Genomic DNA, 24680 nt, shown 5'->3' with positions numbered 1-24680 from the left:
TTTTAATTATCAGTCCAGGAATTCAAGAACTTCTAGAGAAAGCCATCAGACCATTGATGTGCCATTCCTGACTCAACTGAATTAAACACCTTGTTGACTACCCAGCACAAACTAGAAAGGAAAAAAATCTGCCTGTTAACTCTCTTGAAAGAGTTGTGAATTTCAGTTTATAATCACAACCTCTGTGGAGCTGCTCCAGGGACCTAGATCTATTAAGGAACACTTTTAGCCAATAGTAAAATATCTCACTACCCACATCTTAGCAATTTGTCCTGCTTGAGGCTTGAAGAGTCAAATATGCTTTCTCTCATATGCACCCTATCAGCTGTCAATGCCTGACATGGGGTGAAAAAAGGTTAATCATGGACTTAGTGGTCTATTAAAGTCACTGCGAAGTAATGGGGTAACCTATCTAAAACCAGTCAGTACACATTAAGAAGTGAGCCCCTACTAGGTGCCCAGTTCTGTTCCATAGAGAGTTGACAAGAAGGTGTAGCCTTGGATCCTGATCTCAATGAGCTTTTTAGATAGTTGGGGAGATAAGATACACACCAAAGAAACAGTTAAGTGAAAATATTCGAGACAAATAAGTTTTCAAAGATGTTACAAGGCAGATGCTTGATTGCCAGATGAATGAAACAGACAGTATAGTGGTATGGGAGTTCAGGGGAGGAAGAGATTAATATGGTCTGGAGTCCCCTAGGAAGAGTTAATAGAGGAGAGATTTGAGACTGACCTTGAAAGATGAAAAGGATTTTATTGGTGGCAGGGGATTAGGGCCAGCAGGATGTCCTGAGCAGGGGACTTGGTATAAGAAAAAGCTAAGTAACAAAACAGAACCTTTTTGGAATAGAGTAAAACGGGGACTCCATTTGACCAGAAGAGTTTGGGAAAGTTTAAAGAGGTAGGTTGAAGAGGTAGGTTGGGCCTGATTGTGGAGGATTATCAATGCCAGAATAAAGAGTGGGGAAGAACTTCGTTAATCTGTATATGTCTATATATTTACCTTTACCTGTGAGATTTATACTTTCATGTTGCTGTTTAGCATGTTTTTTTTATTTCAATTTGAAGAACTCCCTTAAGCATTTCTTGTAAGGTAGGTCTAGTGGTGACAAATTCCCTCAGTTTTTGTTTGTCTGGGAAAGACTTTATCTGTCCTTCATTTTAAAGGATAATTTTGCCAGGTATAGTTTTCTCAGATATAAGTTTTTTTTTCTTTCAATACTTGGATTACATCATCTCACTCTTTCCTGACCTGCAAGGTTTCTGTTGAGAAAACTGCTTATAGTCTTATGGGGGTTGCCTTACATGTGATGAGCTAATTTTCTCTTGATGCTTTCAGAATTCTCTCTTTGTCCTTGACTTTTGACAATCTGATTATATTGTGTCTCAGTGTAGTCTGCTTTGGGTTGATACTGTTTGGAAATTTTTGAGCTTCATGAATCTGGATATCCATTTCCCTCTCAAGATTTGGAAAGTTTTTAACCATTATTTCTTTAAATAGCTTTCTGCCCCTTTCTCTCTCTCTCTTCTCCTTCTGGGTCTCCCATAATGTGTATATAGGTTTGCTTTCTTTCACACTTTTTCATTCTTCTTTTTCTTCTCTAACTAGATAATTTCAAATGACCTGTTTTCAGATTCTCTCTTCTGCTTGATCAAGTCTGCTGTTGAAGCTCCCTTTTGCATTTTTTCATTTCATTTACTGTATTCTGCAGCTCAAGAATTTCTGTTTGGTTCTTTTTTATGATTTCTGTCTTATTGTTGAACCTCTCATTTTTTCATGTATTGCTTTCCAGGTTTCATTGAGTTGTCCATCTGTGTTCTCTTATAGCTCACTGAACTTCCTTAAAACAATTATTTTGAATTCATTTCCAGGAAATTCATAGATCTCTATTTCTTTTAGATCAGTTATTAGAAAATTATTGTAATTCTTTGGTGATGTTATGTTTCCTTGATTTTTTTGTGTGTTTCTGGTAGCCTTGTGTTGATGTCTGCACATTTGAGGGAGCAATTGCCTTTTCAGGACTTTATGAACTGTCTTCAGGGGTAAAGACTTTTACCTATAGGTGAGTGTGAGAGTGCCAACTGGTTTGAATATGGTGGCTCCAGCTCCAGGGTGTGCAGCAGTGGTTCTGGCTTCAGGGAGGACACAGATGCATAGTCCTTGTAGAGCTCCATCAGCTGAGGTCATTGTCAGCAAAAACTGCAGAGGACCTCAGTGACCAAGGTTGTGAGTTTCCATAGTGATGGTAAGGGTTATTGTGTTCCTTGCTGGTGAAGACTGCTTGGTCCTCCTGTTCTCCTTTTCCTCCACAGGAGGAAGTCATTGCCAAGGGGATCCCTCTTGTTGCTGGTCCAGCACACAGTTACACATATGGTAGCAATGGTGCCAGGATCAGGGGCACAGACACATTTGTGGTGGCAATAGTGTTGGTGTCTGGGGAGTGGGCACCTGCAGAGTGGTCATGGTGCCAGGGTTGGAGCTCAGGAGCATCTAGAACAACTTTGGTACCTGGGGCTGGTGGGCAGGTGTGTTCACCATGATGGTAGCCTTAGTATGTGAGGCATGGGTGAGTGCTGAGCAGCCATGGAACTGGAGTCCAGGGTGTGTACATGCTTTCAGAAGGGAGGACTGTGGCTCTGGCAGGGAGAGCTGGATGCAGTGGTGTCAACTTTGATTGGAGGGACGCATCAACACTTTCCAAGTAGGGGTGCAGTGGTGGCAGCTTCTCTGGGAGGGGATACTGCAGTAGCTCTTTCTGGGGAGTGGTTGCAGCAGTTTGGGCTCCAGGCAGCTACTTCACCTGGATTCAACGGCAATGAAGATTTCAGGACACCACCAAGTTGAAAGATGCTTGTGTCCACAGCAATGATGTAGGCTACTGGAGTCCTCCTGCTCTTCTTTCCCCTTGTTGGGAGAGGTTAGGCCAAGGGGGTTCCTCTTGGCCCCAAGCTCTGCCAGGCTGAGGGATGGGGCAATGAAGTTAAACTGCTTACTACACTTTTCTATGTGACCATTCTGTCTCTGTGCTCCATGAGTTTCTGCAGCTTTTTTTGTTGTATTCTGGAGCTCTTTCAACTCCAGAATATTCTAGATGGCATGTAGTTGTTTATTTGTTGTTTTTGTGGGGGAGGGGAAGAGCATTGGGAACTTCTAGTCCATCATCTTGCTGATGTCACTATGAAAAATTAATTTTCTATACAAAATGCTCAGAAGCAATTATGTACATAGTTTGCTTTAACTATTTCCAATGACAGGAAGATTTCTACCTCAAGAGACAGCTGATGACATTCTCAAAGCTCACACTGAATGTTAGAAAGTTCTTTTAGTAGGCCAAAGATTTGGAAAAAACTTTCTAAAATTTAGAGCTTTAGGAACATTGAATGGACTCTTTTGCAAGAAACTTAGTCCTCCACTTTTGGAAGCATTCAAATAAAGGCTACATGACTTGATCTAAAGATGCTTTAGAATCTAGAATCTGGAGTCTAGATGACATTTTTTTAGCTGAGCTGTGTGGCTTGTGGGATCTTAGTTCCCCAACCAGGGATCAAACCCGGGCCCTCGGCACTGAAAGCATGGAATCCTAACCACGTGACCACCAGGGAAGTCCCTAGATGACTTTAAGGTTCATTCCTGTTCTCATAGTCAATGGTTCCATTAGAATTCATCAGAAGGAGCTAACCTTTTAATCTAGTCTTCTAAGCAGCTCATTATTTCCAATTTTCTCCTTTTTATTCTTTCTTTAAGTCTCCCAGGCTCAAACCTTTCATCAGTCTGAAGTGTTTCATTAATGATAATGGTGCATGAACTACTTTTAACCCTAATATAAAAGTTAGTAGATAAAAATTTGTTAGCGGATACACAATATAAAAAGATCAAACTCTGACCAAAAGAACATAAAGTATAAGTGCTGGGGGGAGTAAAAGTATTTTGGTATGCTATTAAATTTAAGTTTTTAGCAACTTAAAATAGAAAGATATAACTACAAGATATTTTGTGCAAACCTCGAGCTAACCACACACACACATACACACACAAAATAACACCTATAATAGATAAACAAAAGACATAGAGAAGAAAACCAAAGCAGGTCACTATAAAAAAAAATCATCAAATAACAAAGGAAGACAGCAAGAGAGGAAGAGAGAGTCAAAAGAACTGCAAGACATACAGAAATCAATTATCAAAATGGTAATAGTAAACCCTCACTTATCAATAATTATCTTAAATGTAAATGAATTAAACTCATCATTCAAAGAGCACAGAGTGGCTGAATTGATTTTAAAAAACAAGATCAGAAATACTCTGTCTACAAAAGACTCACTTTAGAATTAAAGACACCATAGCCTGAAAGTGAAGGGATAGAAAAAGATACTGCATGCAAATGGTAACTGAAAGAAACAGGGGTGGCTATACTTATATCAGGCAAAATAGACTTTAAATCTAAAACTGTCTCTAGAAACAAAAGACATTATATAATGATAGAAGGGTCAATTCAACTGGAAAATATAACAATTATAAACATATATGCACCCAAGATCAGAGTACCTAAATATATAAAGCAAACAATGACAGATTTGAAGGCAGGATTTGACAGCAACACAATAATACTAGGGGGCTTCAATACTCCACTTATAATGTGTAGGCCATGCAGACAGAAAATCAATAAAGAAACAGCTGACTTGAATAACAATATTGACCTAACTGACATAGACAGAAATTTCTGCCCAACAGCAGCAGAAGACACATTCTTCTTAAGGGCACATAGGACATCCTCCAGAAAGACAACATTTTAGGTCACAAAACAAGTTATAACAAATTTAAGGTAATGGAAATAATTCTAAGTATCTCCTCTGACCATGACAGAAAATGAAACAGAAATCAATAACAGCAGGAAAATAGAAAAATTCACAAATACATGGAAACTAAATAATACACTCTTGAACAACCATTAGATCAAAGAGGAAATTCAAAGGGAATTTTAAAAGTATCTTGAGTAAAACAAAATTGAAAACACAACATAATAAAAATAAGGATGTAGCAAAAGAAGTTATAAGATGGAAGTTTATAGCAGTAAACACCTCCATTAAAAAAAGAAGGATCTTAAATAAACAACATAACTTTACACATTGATGAACAGGAAAAACAACAAAATAAGCCCAGAGTTAGCAGAATGAAGGAAATAATAAAGATCAGAGCAGAACTAAATCAAATAGGGAAAAAAATTTTAACGAGTCAACAAAACTAGAGGTAATTATTTAAAAGATAAACAAAATTGACAAACTCTTAGATGAAGAAAAAAAGGAGAGAAGATTCAAACAAAATCAGAAATGAAAGAGAAGACATTACAAAAGATTCTTCAGAAATAAAAAGGATCATAAGGACCTATTATAAACAAACTAGATAACCTAGCAATGGATAAATTCCTAGAAACATACAAACTACTAAAAATTAAATCAGAAAGAAACAGAAAGCCTGAACATACCAATAACAAATAGGGAGATTGAATCAGTAATCAAAAATCTCACAACAAAGAAAAGCCCAGGACTTGATGGCTTCATGTGTGAATTCTATGAAACATTCAAAGAAGAATTAATACTAATCCTTCTTAAACTCTTCCAAGAAATAGAAAAGAGAACACTTCCAAACTCATTTTATAAGGCCAGCATCACCTGTTACCAAAACTAGACAAAGATACTAAAGAAAAGAAAGATACATGCCAGTATCCCTGATGAACATAGATGTAAAAATTCTTTTTTTCTTTTTAATGATACATCTTTCATTTCTTCACAGTGGGGGCCCATCTACTAAGCCATGTACAGACATTACACCAATCACTTATACTTCTGTTTCATAGATATCAGCATGTTCTATTCTCTATTACAACAAAAGTCTGACATAATAGTACCAAATGAGATGAAAAAGGTCTTAGGGGAACTATACACAAAGTAAACATTATCATAATGGTACTTTTTGATATATAATTTAAAAATAAAAAGTCAGAAAATGTTGGAAACTACAGAAACAACAAAAGAAAGTTTAAATGCTGTTAATTTTTTTTAATTTTGCAGTTCAATTTGTATGCATATAAATATGAACAAATAAATTGCTATGACACTGTATAATCAACTTTACAGTATATTTTTGTTTAATTTGATGTTTTCCAATATTATAAAGCTTACAAGATTGTGATTTTTAATGAATTTCTGGTTTTCCATTAGTTAGATCAACTATAATTTATTTGGCCATCTGCCTTTGATTGAAATTTAGCATGTTTAAAAAATTTTTTAACATATTTATATGAGTATAACTGCTTTACAATGGTGTGTTAGCGTCTGCTTTATAGCAAAGTGAATCAGCTCTACATATACATATATCCTCCCATATCTCCTCCCTCTTGCGTCTCCCTCCCACCCTCCCTATCCCACCCTTCTAGGTGGTCACAAAACACTGAGCTGATCTCTCTGTGCTATGTGGCCACTTCCCACTAGCTATCTATTTTACATTTGGTAGTATATGTAAGTCCATGCCACTCTGTCACTTTGTTCCAGCTTACAATTCCTCCTCCACAGCTCCTCAAATCCATTCTCTACGTCTGCATCTTTATTCCTACCTGCCCCTAGGTTCTTAATAACCTTTTTTTAAAAAATTCCATATATATGTGTTAATATAAGGTATTTGTTTTTCTCTTTCTGACTTACTTCACTCTGTATGACAGTCTCTAGGTCCATCAACTGCACTAAAAATAACTCTATTTCATTTCTTTTTATGGCTAAGTAATATTCCATTGTATATATGTGCCACATCTTCTTTATCCAATCATCTGTTGATGGAAACTTAGGTTTCTTCCATGTCCTGGCTATTGTAAATAGAGCTGCAATGAACATTGTGGTACATAACATTTTTTGAATTATGGATTTCTCAAGGTATATGCCCAGTAGGGGGTTGTTGGGTCATATGGTAGTTCTATTTTTAGTTTTATAAGGAACCGCCATACTCTTCTCCATAGTGGCTGTATAAAACTATATTCTCACCAACAGTGCAAGAGGGTTCCGTTTTCTCCATACCCTCACCAGCATTCATTGTTGGTAGAATTTTGATGATGGCCATTCTGACTGGTGTGAGGTGATACTTCATTTTAGTTTCGATTTTCATTTCTCTACTGATTAGTGATGTTGAGCATCTCTTCATATGTTTGCTGGCAATCTGTATGACTTCTTTGGAGAAATGTCTATTTAGGTCTTCTGCCCATTTTTGGATTGGGTTGTTTGTTTTTTGATATTGACCTGCATGAGATGCTTGTAAGTTTTGGAGATTACTCCCTTGTCAGTTGCTTCATTTAAAAATACTTTCTCCCATTCTGAGGATTGTCTTTTCTATGGTTTCCATTGCTGTGCAAAAGCTTTTAAGTTTCATTAGGTCTTTACATTTAGGTCTTTAATCCATTTTGAGTTTATTTTTGTGTATGGTGGTAGGGAGTGTTCTAAGTTCATTCTTTTCCATGCAGCTGTCTGCTTTTCCCAGCACCACTTATTGAAGAGGCTATCTTTTCTCCACTGTATACTTTCGCCTCCTTTATCAAAGATAAGGTGACCATATGTGCGTGGGGTAATCTTGGGCTTTCTATCCTTTTCCATTGATCTATATTTCTCTTTCTCTGCCAATACCATACAGTGTTGATTACTGTACTTTTGTAGTATACTCTGAAATCAGGGAGCCTAATTCCTCCAGCTCCGTTTTTCATTCTCAAAATTGCTTTGAACACACACACGTGCTGAATGGATAAAAAATCAAGACCCATAGATACGCTGTCTACAAAAGACCCACTTCAGACCTAGAGACACATACAGACTGAAAGTGAGGGGATGGAAAAAGATATTCTATGCAAATGGAAACCAAAAGTAAGCTGGAGTAGCAATTCTCATTTCAGACAAAATAGATTTTAAAATAAAGACTATTACAAGAGACAAAGAAGGACACTACATAATGATCAAGGGATCGATCCAAGAAGAAGATATAACAATTGTAAATATTTATGCACCCAACATAGGAGCACCTCAATACATAAGGCAAATAAGAAGAGCCATAAAAGGGGAAATGGACAGTAACACATTCATAGTAGGGAACTTGAACAACCCACTTTCACCAATGGACAGATCATCCAAAATGAAAATATATAAGGAAACACAAGCTTTAAATGATACATTAAACAAGATGGACTTAATTGATATTTATAGGACATTCCATCCAAAAACAACAGAATACACATTTTACTCAAGTGCTCATGGAACATTCTCCAGGATACATGATATCCTGCATCACAAATCAAGCCTTGGTAAATTTAAGAAAATTGAAATTGTATCAAGTATCTTTTCCGACCACAACGTTATGAGACTAGATATCAATTAGAGGAAAAGATCTTTAAAAAATACAAGCACATGGAGGCAAAACAATACACTACTTAATAACCAAGAGATCACTGAAGAAATCAAAGAGGAAATCAAAAACTACCTAGAAACAAATGACAATTGAGACACAATGACCAAAAACCTATGGGATGCAGCAAAAACAGTTCTAAGAGGGAAGTATATAGCAATACAATCCTACCTTAAGAAACAGGAAACATCTCGAATAAACAACCTAACTTTGCACATAAAGCAATTAGAGAAAGAAGAAAAAAATCCAAAGTTACCAGAAGGAAAGAAATCATAAATATCGGATCAGAAATAAATGAAAAAGAAATGAAGGAAACGATAGCAAAGATCAATAAAACTAAAAGCTGGTTCTTTGAGAAGATAAACAAAATTGATAAACCATTAGCCAGACTCGTCAAGAAAAAAAGAGAGAAGACTCAAATCAATAGAATTAGAAATGAAAAAGGAGAAGTAACAACTGACACTGCAGAAATAAAAAAGATCATGAGAGATTACTACAAGCAACTCTATACCAATGGACAACCTGGAAGAAATGGACAAATTCTTAAAAATGCACAACCTGCCATGACTGAATCAGGAAGAAGTAGAAAATATGAACAGAAAAATCAAAAGCACTGAAATTGAAACGGTGATTAAAAATCTTCCAACAAACAAAAGCCCAGGACCAGATGGCTTAAAAGGCGAATTCCATCGAACATTTAGAGAAGAGCTAACACCTATCCTTCTCAAACTCTTCCAAAATATAGCAGAGGGAGGAACACTCCCAAACTTACTCTACGAGGCCACCATCACCCTGATACCAAAACCAGACCAGGATGTCACAAAGAAAGAAAACTATAGGCCAATATCACTGATGAACATAGATGCAAAAATCCTCAACAAAATACTAGCAAACAGAATCCAACAGTACATTAAAAGGATCATACACCATGATCAAGTGTGGTTTATTCCAGAAATGCAAGGATTCTTCAATATACATAAATCAATCAATGTGATACACCATATTAACAAATTGAAGGAGAAAAACCATATGGTCATCTCAATAGATGCAGAGAAAGCTTTCGACAAAATTCAAACCAATTTATAACATAAACCCTCCAGAAAGTAGGCATAGAGGGAACTTTCCTCAACATAATAAAGGCCATATATGACAAACCCACAGCCAGCATCGTCCTCAATGGTGAAAAACTGAAAGCATTTCCACTAAGATCAGGAACAAGACAAGGTTGCCCACTCTCACCACTCTTATTCAACATAGTTTTGGAAGTTTTAGCCACAGCAATCAGAGAAGAAAAGGAAATAAAAGGAATCCAAATCGGAAAAGAAGAAGTAAAGCTGTCACTGTTTGCAGATGACATGATACTATACATAGAGAATCCTAAAGGTGCTACCAGAAAACTACTAGAGCTAATCAATGAATTTGGTAAAGTAGCAGGATACAAAATTAATGCAGAGAAATCTCTGGCATTCCTATACACTAATGATGAAAAATCTGAAAGTGAAATCAAGAAAACACTCCCATTTACCACTGCAACAAAAAGAATAAAATATCTAGAAATAAACCTACTTAAGGAGACAAAAGACCTATATGCAGAAAATTATAAGACACTGATGAAAGAAATTAAAGATGATACAAATAGATGGATAGATATACCATGTTCTTGGATTGCAAGAATCAACATTGTGAAAATGACTCTACTACCCAAAGCAATCTACAGATTCAATGCAATCCCTATCAAACTACCACTGGCATTTTTCACAGAACTAGAACAAAAAATTTCACAATTTGTATGGAAACACAAAAGACCCCGAATAGCCAAAGCAATCTTGAGAACAAAAAATGGAGCTGGAGGAATCAGGCTTCTTGACTTCAGACTATACTACAAAGCTACATTAATCAAGAGAGTATGGTACTGGCACAAAAACAGAAACATAGATCAATTGAACAGGATAGACAGCCCAGAGATAAACCCATGCACATATGGTCAACTTATCTTTGATAAAGGAGGCAGGAATGTACAGTGGAGAAAGGACAGCCTCTTCAATAAGTGGTGCTGGGAGAACTGGACAGGTACATGTAAAAGTATGAGATTAGATCACTCCTTAACACCATACACAAAAATAAGCTCAAAATGGTTTAAAGACCTAAATGTAAGGCCAGACACTATCAAACTCTTAGAGGAAAACATAGGCAGAACACTCTATGACATAAATCACAGCAGGATCCTTTTTGACCCACCCTCTAGAGAAATGGAAATAAAATCTAAAATAAAGAAATGGGACCTAATGAAACTTAAAAGCTTTTGCACAGCAAAGGAGACCATAAACAAGACCAAAAGACAGCCCTCAGGATGGGAGAAAATATTTACAAATGAAGCAACTGACAAAGGATTAATCTCCAAAATTTACAAGCAGCTCATGCAGCTAAATAACAAACAAACAAACAACCCATTCCAAAAATGGTCATTCTCCCGGGTAATTTGCCCCTGGATCATGGGACCCTGGCAGTGGCGGGCTGCACAGGTTCCAGGGACGGGAGGTGTGGGTAGTGACCTGTGCTTGCACAGAGGTTTCTTGGTGGCTGCAGCAGTAGCCTTAGTGTCTCATGCCCATCTCTGTGGTCCGCACTGTTAGCCATGGCTCACGACCATCTCTGGAGCTCCTTTAAGCGGTGCTCTTAATCCCCTCTCCTTGCACTCAGGAAACAAAGAGGAAAGAAAAAGTCTCTTGTCTCTTTGGCAGCTCCAGACTTTTTCCTGGACTCCCTCCCAGCTAGTGGTGGTGCACTAGCCCCCTTAAGGCTGTGTTCATGCAGCCAACCCCAGTCCTCTCCCTGGGATCCGATCGAAGCTGGTGCCTCAGCTCCCAACTTCCACCCGTCCCGTTGGGTGAGCAGACAAGCCTCTCGGGCTGGTGAGTGCTGGTCAGCACCAATCCTCTGTGCGGGTATCTCTCCGCTTTGCCCTCTGCACCCCTGTTGCTGCACTCTCCTCAGTGGCTCTAAAGCTTCCCCCTTCTGCCACCCACAGTCTCTGCCTGCGAAGGGGCTTCCTAGTGTGTAGAAACCTTTCCACCTTCACAGCTCCCTCCCACTGGTGCAGGTCCTGTCCCTATTCTTTTGTCTCTGTTTTTTCTTTTTTCTTTTGCCCTACCCAGGTACGTGGGGAGTTTCTTGCCTTTGGGGAGTTCTTAGGTCTTCTACCAGTGTTCAGTAGGTGTTCTGTAGGAGTTGTTCCATGTGTAGATGTATTCCTGATGTATTTGTGGGGAGGAAGGTGATCTCCATGCCTTACTCTTCCACCTTCTTGAAGCTCCTCCTGTGCAATCCCCTTGTATGTTATTTGTTGTGTTTCCCTTGCTGCTTTTAATATTTTTTCTTTGTATTTGATTTTTGACAGTTTGATTAATATGTTTCTTGGCATGTTTCTCCTTGGATTTATCCTGCATGGGACTCTCTGTGCTTCCTGGGCTTGATTGACTATTTCCTTTCCCATATTAGGGAAGTTTTCAACTATACTCTCTTAAAATATTTTCTCAGTCCATTTGTTTTTCTCTTTTTCTTCTGGGATCCCTATAATTCGAATGTTGGTGCATTTAATGTTGTCCCAGAGGTCTCTGAGACTGTCCTCAATTCTTTTCATTCTTTTTTCTTTATTTTGCTCTGCAGTAGTTATTTCCACTATTTTATCTTCCAGGTCACTTATCCATTCTTCTGCCTCAGTTATTCTGCTTTTGCTTCCTTCTAGAGAATTTTTAATTTCATTTATTGTGTTGTTTATCATTGTTTGTTTGCTCTTTAGTTCTTCTAAGTCCTTGTTAAATGTTTCTTGTATTTTCTCCATTCTATTTCCAAGATTTTGGATCATCTTTACTATCATTACTCTGAATTCTTTTTCAGGTAGACTTCCTATTTCCTCTTCATTTGTTTGGTCTGGTGGGTTTTTACCTTGCTCCTTCATCTGCTGTGTGTTTCTCTGTCTTCTCATTTTGCTTAACTTAGTGTGTTTGGGGTCTCCTTTTCGAAGGCTGCATGTTCATAGTTCCCGTTGTTTTTCCTGTCTGCCCCCAGTGGCTAAAGTTAGTTCAGTGTGTTCTGTAGGCTCCCTAGTGGTGGGGACTAGTGCCTATGTTCTGTTGGATGAGTCTGGATCTTGCCTTTCTGGTAGTCAGCACTGTATCTGCTGGTGTGTTTTGGGGTGTCTGTGACCTTATCATGGTTTTAGGCAGCCTCTCTGCTAATGGGTGTGTTTGTGTTCCTATCTTGCTAGTTCTTTGGCATAGGGTGTCCAACACTGTAGCTTGCTGGTTGTTGAGTGGAGCTTGGTCTTAGCATTGATATGGAGATCTCTGGGATATCTTTTGCCATTTGATATTATGTGGACCTAGGAGGTTTCTGGTGGCCCAATGTCCTGAAGTCAGCTCTCCCACCTCAGAGGCACAGATGCAAAAATTCTTAATGAAATATTAGTACACCAAATTCAATAGCACATTAAAAGGATTATACACTGTAACCAAGAGGGATTTATCCCAGGGATGCAACAGTATTTCAATATACATAAATCAAACAATGTGTTACAATACATTAACAAAATGAAGGATAAAAAACACATGATCATCTCAGTAGATGCAGAAATAGCATTTGACAAAGTTCAACACTAATTCATTATTAAACCTTTCAAGAAAATAAGTGTAGAAAGATCTTACCTCAACACAATAAAGGCCATATATGAAAAGCCCATAGACACCATTATAATTAATGGGAAAAAAATGAAAGCTTGTCCTCTAAGACCTGGTACAAGGCAAGGCTGCATACTCTCACCACTTATTTTCAACATAGTACTGGAAATCCAAGCCAGAGCAATTAGGCAAGAAAAAGAATTAAAAGGCACCCAAACTGGAAAGGAAGAAGTAAAATTGTCTCTGTTTGCAGACAACATGATCATATATGTAGAAAATCCTAAAGACTGAACAAAATAATTGTTACAACTAACAAACAAATTCAGTAAAGTCATAGGGTACAAAATCAACATACAAAAAAAGCACTCAGTTTTCTATACACAAACAATGTACTATTTGAAAGGAAAATTAAGAAAATAAGCCCATTCACAATAGCAACAAAAAGAATAAAATACTTAGGAATAAACTTAAACAAAGAGGTGAAAAACATACACTGAAAATTATAAAACATTGATGAAGGAAAGTAAAGAATACATAGATAAATGCATAGACATCCCATGTTCATGGATCATAAGAATTAATATTGTTAAAATGCCCATACTACACAAAGTAATCTACAGATTTAAACAATCCCAATCAAAATCCAATGATATTCCCTACATAAATGGAAAGAGCAATCCTAAAATTCATATGGAGCCAAAAACAACCCCAAATAGCCAAAGCAATTTTGAGTGAGAAGAGCAAAGCTGGAGGAATCACACTTCCTGATATCAACATACATTACAAACCTATAGTAATCAAAACAATATTGTACTGGCATAAAAACAGACATAGAGACCAATGGAACAAAATAGAGAGCACAGAAATAAATCCATGCTTTTACAGTCAATTGATTTCCAGAAGGGTGCCAAGAACACAAAATTGGGGAAGGGTAATCTTCAATAAATGGTGTTGGGAAAATTAGATATCAACATGCAGGAGAATGAAATTGGACCGTTACCTCACACCATGTACAAAAAATCAACTCAGGCTGAATAAAGACTTAAGTGTAAGACCTAAAACTATAAAACTACTAGAAGAAAACAGAGAAGAACCTTCTTTACATTGACTGGGACAATGATTTCTTGGATATGACACCAAAAGCACAAGGAACAAAAGCTAAAATAAACAAGTGAGATTACATCAAGCTAAATCAACTGAGTGAACAGGCAACCTAGAAATGGGAGAAAATATTTACAAGCTATATATCTGATATGAGGTTAATATCTAAAATACATAAGGAACACCTACAACTCAATAGTTTAAAAAACCCACAGATAATCTGTTTTTAAAATGGGTGAGGGACCTGTATAGATATTTTTCCAAAGAAGACATAAAATGGATAAAAAGTTAAGTGCTCAACACCATTAATCATTAGGGAAATGCAAATCAAACCACAATGAGATATCATCTCACCCTTGCTAAAATGGCTCTTATCATCAGAATAGCTATCATCAAAAAGTCTACAAATAATAAATGCTGGAGAGGGTTGGAGAATAAGAAAACTTCCTACACTGTTGAAAGGAGTGCAAATTGGTACAACCACTATTGAAAACAGTACAGAGGTTCCTTTAAAAACTAAAAATAGAACTACTATATGACACAGCAGTCCCATTCCTGGGTAGATGAAAACTATAATTCGAAAAGATACATGCACTCCAATGTTCATAGCAGCACAATTTACAATAGCCAAGACATGGAAACAGCCCAAGTGTCCATCAACAAACTATTGGCTTAAGAAGATGTGAGATATATATACATTGGTATATTACTCATCCATAAAAAAGAATGAAAGATTGTCATTTGCAGCAACATGAATGGCCCTAGAGAATATTATACTTAGTGGAGTAAGTCAGACAAAGACAAATATTGTATCACTTATATGTGGAATCTAAAAATCAATACTGATGAATCTGTGTACACAACAGAAACAGACTCACAGACATAGAAAACAAACTTATGGTTATCAAAGGGGAAAGGGAGTGGGGAGGGATAAATTAGAAGTATGGGATTAACATATATACACTACTATATATAAAATAGATAACCAACAAGGACCTACTGTATAGCACAGGGAACTATACCCAATATTCTGTAATAACCTATATGGGAAAAGAATCTGAAAAAGAATGAATATATATATATATATATATATATACATATATATATTATATGTAACATATATATAATATATAACTGAATCACTTGGCTGTATACCTGAAACTAATACAACATTGTAAATCAACTACACTTCAATTTAAATAAGCAAATCAGTCTTTAACTATTCATAACTTGGCTCCCAAATTTAGCTGCACTTTACAACTTTCAGTAATCAAATTAGTTGTAGGGCAAAACCAATACATGAATGTATATTTTCAAAAGATTGTATGATGTAACTCTTTTTTCTTAAAGAGATACATTCTGTCTCTTTGCTAAAATAAAAATAATATATTTCTAAAAGATCTGAAAAAATAGATATATATGTATGTATAACTGAATCACTTTGCTGTACATCTGAAACTAACACAACATTGTAAATCAACTATACTTCAATAAAAATAAATAAATAAATTTTTTGAAAATCTCCTAATGCCACATAAAGATAAAATAATGTAAAATAACTTCACAATAAACTTTAAAAAAAGAAATATGGGATTAATAGATACAAACTACTATACGTAAAATAGATAAGCAAAAAGGATTTACTGTATTGCACAGGGAACCATATTCAATATCTTATAATAACCTATAATGGAAAATAATCTGAAAGAATATATATCTATATAATTGAATCACTTTGCTGTACACCTGAAACTAACACAATATTGTAAATCAACTACACTTCAATTTAAAAAAAGCAAATCAGTCTTTAACTACTAATAACTTGGCTCTCAAATTTAGCTGCACTTTACAACTTTTAGTAATCAAATTAATCATAGGACAAAACCAATATATGAATGTATATTTTCAAAAGATTGTATGATGTAACTCTTTTTTCTTAAAGAGATATATTCTGAATCTTTGCTAAAATAAAAAATATATAATTATTTTTAAAAGATCTGAAAATAATAGATATATATGTATCTATAACTAAATCACTTTGCTGTACACCTGAAACTAACACAATATTGTAAATCAACTATACTTCAAATTAAAAAAAAAGAAAAACAAAAGAAAAGCAAAAAAGAGGGACTTCCCTGGCAGTCCAATGGTTAAGACTCTGAGCTTACACTGTAGGGGGTGCAGGTTCAATCCCTGGTTGGGGAACTGAGATCCCGCATGCCATGTGATGTGGCCAAAAAAAAAAAGATAAGAGACAAGTGCTGGCAAGAATGTGAAGAAAAGAGAAAACTTGTGCACTTTTCGTGGGACTATAAATTGGTACAACCATTATGGAAAGTAGTACTGAAGTTTCTCAAAGTATTAAAAATGTAACTACCTTATGACCCAACAATCTCACTTCTGGGTATATATCCAAAAGAAATGAAATCAGCATCTTGAAGAGATATCAGAACTCCCATGTTTCTTTCACATTATTCACAACAGCCAAGATACAGACACAACCTAACGGTCCCTCAATGGATAAAATGGATTTTAAAAATGTGATATATATATATATATACATATATACATACACAAATACAATGGAATATTGTTCAGCCCGAAAAAAAGAAGGAAATCTTGCCAGTTGTAACAACACAGATGAACCTGAGGACAGTATGCTACATTAAATAAGCCAAACAGAGAAAGACAATACTGTATGTTCTCATTTATATGTGGAATCTAAAATTGTTGGAGGGCTTCCCTGGTGGCGCAGTGGTTGAGAGTCCGCCTGCTGATGCAGGGGACACGGGTTCGTGCCCCAGTCCAGGAAGATCCCACATGCCACAGAGCGGTTAGGCCCGTGAGCCATGGCCGCTGAGCCTGTGCATCCGGAGCCTGTGCTCCACAATGGGAAAGGCCACAACAGTGAGAGGCCTGCGTACCACAGAAAAATAAATAAATAAATAAAATAAAATAAAATCGTTGGAACTCTAGAAGCAGAGAGAAGAATGGTGGTTACCAAGTGCTGAGGAGAGGGGGAAATGGGGAGATATTGGTTAAGCGGTACAAAGTTTCAGTTATGCAGGAGAATAAGTTCTGGAGGTCTAATGTACAACAATGTGACCGTAAGTAACAATCATTCATTTATTTTATACTAAAATTTGCTAAGAGAGAAGATCTTAAGTGCTCTAAACACACATACAAAAAAAAAAGAAGGAAAGAAAGTGGTAACTATCCGAGGTGATAAGTTAGTTAGCTTGATTGTGATGATTATTTCACTACATATGTATATCAAATCATTAAATTCAATATGTACAATTTTAATTGTCCAATATACCTCAATTTTTAAAATTCATTTTAAAAAAAGAAAATTCGTTTTTCTGGTGGGTAGACGAGATGAATTCAAACATTCCTTTCAACTTGAAAAGCTTATGATTCTAAGATTTCATTAAGTAAGTGAGAAAAAAACCTTGGAAGAGTTCAGTTGCCTTGCCTGAAATCCCACAATTTATTGTGGCAGAATTGAGATCTTAGCTCTCCTAACTCTAAATCCATGTTCTTGGAAAGACATCTTAAATTTTACCTAATTATCTTTTCTCCCCTCTAGTCCCCACCCCTTGTGAGTATGTGGTAGCCCGATAGGCAACTAAGTGCTACTAAGCCAGACAGCTAGGCTGTATAGATCAACAAATAGATTCAAATTGGCTAAATGACTCTCTAGCTCATGTGGAGCACCTCCATGGCTAGTGGCTTTCTCAGGATGAACACAATTTACACTTACTGTTCCAGCATAATTACATACTATAGCTCCCCCTTTCACTGTTCAAAGTGTCCTGATTTGGATGATATGGTCACCCTACCAATGGCCAACCTGGGAGGCCCTAACATTCTATAGTTTCCAAAACCTTGATATAACAAAAAAGTTGGCTTCAAGTTACAGTACAAACCACTAATTTTGTTTTATCTAAACACAGCCTTTCATCACATAAACCATCCCAAACAAGATTCTTTTAAGGAAACACATCTTTAGAAGATTTTGTGCTTTATGGGATGTTTCATCTGAGACTTTTATGCACTTTGAAAATACTTAACATTATTAAGTCCTCACACTTGAACAGTGCTTTAGAGTTTACCAAACACCTGGACTGACAATATCTCCTTTAATGAATAGACAGATAATTAATGCACCTATCTGGGTTCTGGATTATGCTGAAAGGGATTCAGGAGATGGAGAAAATAGCCTTAGCTGCTCTGAAACAGTGAAGAATCAGATTGGAGTGACGGTCTCTGCATGAATGTATTAACCTATGTATTTTAGAGAGCATAAAAATCAAACATAAAACCCACCATACATTGAAAGCCTTAACATTCAGAGATCAGTGGTTTGTATACATGCCACAGTTCTTCATCTGTCTTCAAAGTCAATTTTTAATCTGTGTCAATTACTAGAAAGGCCTGTAATGACATACTGTGTTAGTTTCCCAGGACTGCCATATCAAATCCACAAACTGGGTGAATTAAGATACATCTCTCACAGTTCTGGAGTCTAGAAGTACAAAATCAATGTGTTGGTGGGGCTGTACTCTTTCTGAAGGCTCTAGAAGAGAATCCTTCTTTGCCTCTTCTTAGCTTCTGGTGATTGTAGGCATTCCTTGGCTTGTAGACACATCATTCCAATCTCTGCCTCTATCATCACATGATGTCTCCCCTGTGTCTGTCTAAATTTCCTTCTTCTACAATGAGATACCATCTCACACCAGTCAGAATGGCCGTCATCAAAAAATCTAGAAACAATAAATGCTGGAGAGGGTGTGGAGAAAAGGGAACCCTCTTGCACTGTTGGTGGGAATGTAAATTGATACAGCCACTATGGAGAACATTATGGAGGTTCCTCAAAAAACTACAAATAGAACTACCATACGACCCAGCAATCCCACTACTGGGTGTATACCCTGAGAAAACCATAATTCAAAAAGAGTCATGTACCACAATGTTCATTGCAGCTCTATTTACAATAGCCAGGACATGGAAGCAACCTAAGTGTCCATCAACAGATGAATGGATAAAGAAGATGTGGCACATATATACAATGGAATATTACTCAGCCATAAAAAGAAACAAAATTGAGTTATTTGTAGTGAGGTGGATAGACCTAGAGTCTGTCATACAGAGTGAAGTAAGTCAGAAAGAGAAAAACAAATACCGTATATGAACACATATATATGGAATCTAAAAAACAAACAGAAAAATGGTCATGAAGAACCTAGGGTCAAGACGGGAATAAAGACGCAGACCTACTAGAGAATGGACTTGAGGATACGGGGAGGGGGAAGGGTAAGCTGGGACAAAGTGAGAGAGTGGCATGGACATATATACACAACCAAATGTAAAATAGATAGCTAGTGGGAAGCAGCCGCATAGCACAGGGAGATCAGCTTAGTGCTTTGTGATCACCTAGAGGGGTGGGATAGGGAGGGTGGGAGGGAGGGAAATACAAGCGTGAAGAGATATGGGGATATATGTATATTTATAACTGATTCACTTTGTTATAAAGCAGAAACTAGTACACCATTGTAAAGCAATTATACTCCAATAAAGATGTTAAAATATTTTTTTAATTTTAAAAAAAGAGGGAAAGGACACCAGTCACTAATCCATTATGACAACATCTTAAATTGATTATATCTATAAAGATTCTATTTTCAAATAAGGTCATATTCACAGGTACCAGGTACTTGAACATATTTTGTCAGGGGACACAATTCAGCATACAACATGTACTCATCCAGGGTGGTATGTATCAAAGTTTTCTTATACAATAGGATGCACTTAAGGAATATAAATCCCACTTCCTCCACTGCTGAACCAAAGCAATGTCCATTTTATATATTTTTATATTCTGTAGCTAATTGGAGCATGAAATTCAATATTCTACCCAGGCAGAGTTCATCATTTCTTCCATTTGTCCTGTAGAATCTTGAACATTATAGGAGAGCTCACTTTTCACTCTACACTGGAGTGATCTGTTTAGGAAGTTGTCTCCTACAGTAGACTATGAGCTCCGTGAGGGCAAGAACTATGGATCATTCATCTCTGGATCTCCAGTGCCTAGCTTTGTAGATGACACAAAGTCGCTCTTAGTAATTATTGGAGGAAAGAAGGAGGTTGGAAGGAAGGAAGGTACTTGTAAAGTTATAATCTAGTGGCATGGGAAGTAGAAAGGAGCTAGTTGCTCAGCATGTCAAAGCCAAGACTATGTCACTTCCTCAGGACTCTCCACTCTCTACTTTGATCTTCTCGGAACTTTGCCAGGGTTTCAGTTTGCAAAAAATAATACAATCACAAAGTGACTCCATACTAGGTGAGCCTTTAGTGCATCAAAGTAGCTTTTCCTTCCAGAAGCTTCCTGGTCATTCCAACAGCATCTTAGCACGTAAACGGCATGCCAGAGGGGGAAGGAGGGATCAGAGAATACCATGTACAGGCTATGTTTTAGATGATGAATTCCTATAAGTTGATCAAGGTTGAACACTAAATATGGCAGATCCCTCAATAGCGCTTTCTCTCTTTCCCTCTCTGTCTCTCTCTGTCTCTCTCTCTAGTGGACCAGTATCAGCTAGCATCAGGAAGAATATATAGTTCATTTTAAAGTCTTATGCCTTTACACACCCAACCGATTATAACATCAAGAATAAAAAGCTGAATGCATACGCTTATGTCTACATTCCAGTGGAAGGCATAGAGGGAAGAGATCAGACATTCACAGGAATTATAGAAAAGGTGGAAGTGTCCTGTTGAATGAACATCCAGAACAAATTTGGAAGTTTTTGGTGCCCACTCCTCCCCTTCCCCTTTTAACCCCAAAACTAGTTTCTGGTATGCCCTGTGCCGGCCCCACAGTCATGAGAGTCAGGCTGTGATAAACAAATGTAGCATTTATAGGGAGGTTAATAGTAAATGTTAAATTGAATACCATGAAAGAGGACACGAAACAGAATGCCATTCCATGAGGACAGAGACTTTATCTTGTTCATCAGTGCCTTGAAAAGAGCCAAGCACATAGCAGTTACTCAGTAAAAATTTAATGAATTTTGAATGAATTAAATTGATTAACCAGGAAATTGCTATAGGCAGTCAGAGCATGTTATTCAGAAAAGAATACTGGGACCAGAAGCCTCTGAAATGAAACTGTTGTCCCAGCAATGCAATGCTCTCCTCACTTGGCAGCAGTAGGCCCAGGAAGGGTAATGTATATCTCCAGGAGGTAGCTAAAGCCTGACAAGCATTCCTTAGCCTAGAGTCAGAGCCCTGCCTCCTCCCTTTCTTGCCTGGCAAGAGGGCTTGGATATCACTGAATTTCCTACTCACCACCTCCTTTTGCTGACTACTCAAAGAGAGCCAAGGCCAAGGCTAACAGAACTAATTTTGCTTAGGCTAAACCAATGAAATGGTTTAGCCAAGGAGTATAAAGATCATCACTCCTGCCTTCAGTCCCTGTTCTAGGATCTACCACCCCCTCATTCCTTTTCCCTTTTCAAAACCACTGGGAGGGCTTCCCTGGTGGCGCAGTGGTTGGGAATCCGCCTGCCGATGCAGGGGATACGGGTTCGTGCCCCGGTCCGGGAGGATCCCACATGCCGCGGAGCGGCTGGGCCTGTGAGCCATGGCCACTGGGCCTGCGCGTCCGGAGCCTGTGCTCTGCAATGGGAGACGCCACAGCAGTGAGAGGCCCGCATACCGCAAAAAAAAAAAAAAAAAAAAAACCACTGGGAAAAAACAGAGATGGGAGATTTGTTAAGCATTGGCTCAACTTTGATTCTTCCTCTTCACATGCTCTGACGCCTTATGTAGCTGGCCATTTCAGCCTTAGCATTCAGATTTTCTGGCCTTCCCTAATCCGTCTCTGTGATTAGCTCTCTATTCTTTCTTCTCTTTGATTTATTTTAGATACCTGCAGCAGAAAACAACCCTTTTCTTGTTGGAATGCACTATTGGTACTCAAGCCACAGTCCCCGGACGCAGCACTGCAATGTTTGTCGAGGGACCATTCCTGCCTTATCTCGAAATGTTATCATCTGCGAAGGTACATTTCTGATTCCTTTAGGAAGTGGAGCTCAATGGGTGGAGATGGGTGTGAAGGAGCTCATGCGGCTCTAGTATCATTGACCCACACTAGGTCACTGATTCTAGTGTAATGTTAACCATGACACTTAACAGACAGGGGAAAGGAGATGGGAGGAAACTGGCATGAGGGGGAATTCTCATTAATCAAAAGGGAGGGTTGGGTCTGGGAGGATTGGACAGTACAGTCACAGGTTTGGAAAAATAGAAATCACCTCATTCTTACCATCAGTTTCAATTCAAGTCAGGTAATAGAAAATTTGGCCAGGAAGAATACAAAGAAACTGAAATATATGGAAAATAAGCCTTTGGAGTTAAGTCACAACTGCTTAGATGCATCTAGGTTCTAACTTTTAGAGCAGCTTAGGGAAGGAAGTTAGAATGTTCATTGCCACCAGATTAACATCCATCTTTTTTTCTTCCTCTTTCACAGTGTGCAAAGTAAAGTCTCACAGATTATGTGCTTTAAGAGCAAGCAAAGATTGCAAATGGAATACATTATCCATTACTGATGACCTCCTCATGCCTGCAGATGAAGTAGTGAGTACCAGCCATGCTTTCTCATAATCACCCTTTTCCATCTCCCCTTCAGTCACGACACACAGGGGAAGGAAGACTTCTTCCTGTTTCCAGATAACCCAAGTAGGCTTCTTTCCCAGGCTTATGATCCAACAAATCTAGAAGAATGAAAGCCTCCCCTCGCCAGCTCCCACCTGTCATTTGTCACTAACATGGGAGTGGGGAGGGCAGGATGATGGAGAACTTCCTTGGGGTTATCTAGTGTCCTCCATGGGGTAGTATAGTTATTCCAGCTGGCCCTTCCTCTCCTTATATCTCTAACTTCTACCTCTTGTCTCTTTTTATCCTTCAGAAAACTATGCCTCATCAGTGGGTAGAAGGAAACATATCTGTCAGTTCTCAGTGCGCAGTATGTCACGAGAACTGTGGCAGTTATCAGAGACTTCAAGATTTCCGGTGTCTCTGGTGTAATTCTACGGTAAGACTTTTCTCATCTCTTTGATATTTAGAGAGCTGACTTCTAGAGAAGGGGTGGGTTGGAGTTTGATTGTGCCTACACATAGATAGAAATCTCAGAGACCCTTACCCCAATCTAGAGAAGGGGTGGGTTGGAGTTTGATTGTGCCTACACATAGAGAGAAATCTCAAAGACCCTTACCCCAAAATAGATTATACAGATTCCATAGTATAGAGCTCAGTATCCTGCCTTTCCAGAATTAGCTATGGAATCTTTGAGAGAAAGATTTAATACTCCCTCTTATCTTTCATGGTGAGGCCTATTAGCAAATGGGAAGAGGTGAATTCTCTTATGACAGTATGGGCAATTAAAAAGTTAGTTCTGAGTATACCCTTAAGAAACCGCCTCCTTTCCTCATTCACCATTTCCTAGGAAATTGCAATCTTTGTTAATTAACAATGGTTAATAATATTAGCACATTATTATTGCCACTATGTATTGAGTGTTTTATATACATGATCTCATTAAATCCTTGCAACAACCCTAAACTAGGCCTCGTTGTTCCCATTTACAGAAGAGAGGAAAATGAGGTTCAGAAAAGTGAAGTGATTTGCTCAAGGTCATGAAGCCAGTAAGGAAAAGAGTCTTGATTCATACATAATTGTGTAAAAACTGTGCTCTTAACTACAACATTACCATGCCTTTAAACCAGCAGTTCTCAACTGGGGGTATATTCCCCCACCCACAGGACACATATGACAGTGTCTGGAGATATTTTTTTTATCTAATGATATTCTGATGGAATTTTTTTATTTATCAAGGTATAGTTGATTTACAATATTATGTAAGTTTTAGGTGTACAACATAGTGATTCACAATTTTTAAAGATTATACTCTATTTATATATGTTATAAAATATTGGCTATATTCCCTGTGCTGTACTGTATATCCTTGTAGCTTATTTATTTTATGCATAATAATTTGTACCTTTTAATCCCCTACCCCTATCTTATACCTCCCCCAAACTAGTAAACACTAGTTTGTTCTCTATACCTGTGAGTATATTTTTTTGTTATATTAACTAGTTTTCTTTTTTTATTATTAGTTTCTGCTTTATAACAAAGTGAATCAGTCATACATATACATCTGTTCCCACATCCCTTCCCTCTTGCGTCTCCCTCCCTCCCACCCTCCCTATCCCACCCCTCCAGGCGGTCACAAAGCACCAAGCTGATCTCCTTGTGCTATTAACTAGTTTTCTTGTTTTTTAGATTCCATATATAAGTGATAACATACAGTATTTGTCTTTCTCTGTCTGACTTATTTCTCTTAGGATAATACCCTCCAGATCCATCCATGTTGTTGCAGATGGCAAATTTTCACTCTT

At 37.6% G+C, this 24680-nt stretch overlaps 1 protein-coding gene across 2 annotated transcripts in view; it reads left to right on the top strand.

Moving 5' to 3' along the window:
• The window catches only part of DGKK (diacylglycerol kinase kappa), a gene marked incomplete at its 5' end in the record, with an annotated part of 179181 nt that overhangs the window by 62422 nt on the left and 92079 nt on the right, over positions 1-24680 (top strand). Inside the window, 3 exons of one of the 2 annotated variants that reach the window (XM_082608940.1) lie at positions 22144-22279; positions 22751-22854; positions 23189-23314. In XM_082608940.1, the coding sequence (XP_082465066.1) occupies positions 22144-22279; positions 22751-22854; positions 23189-23314 (366 nt within the window). Of the gene's footprint in view, positions 1-22143; positions 22280-22750; positions 22858-23188; positions 23315-24680 lie in introns of both variants that reach the window. The other variant, XM_082608939.1, reaches the window with a different exon arrangement.

The sequence above is a fragment of the Mesoplodon mirus genome, assembly GCF_964341445.2.
Source record: "Mesoplodon mirus genome assembly, chromosome: X".
In the NCBI taxonomy this organism is placed as follows: Eukaryota; Metazoa; Chordata; class Mammalia; order Artiodactyla; family Ziphiidae; genus Mesoplodon; species Mesoplodon mirus.
The sequence above is the reverse complement of the archived record's forward strand: the minus strand, read 5'-3'. Positions and strand labels throughout refer to the sequence as shown.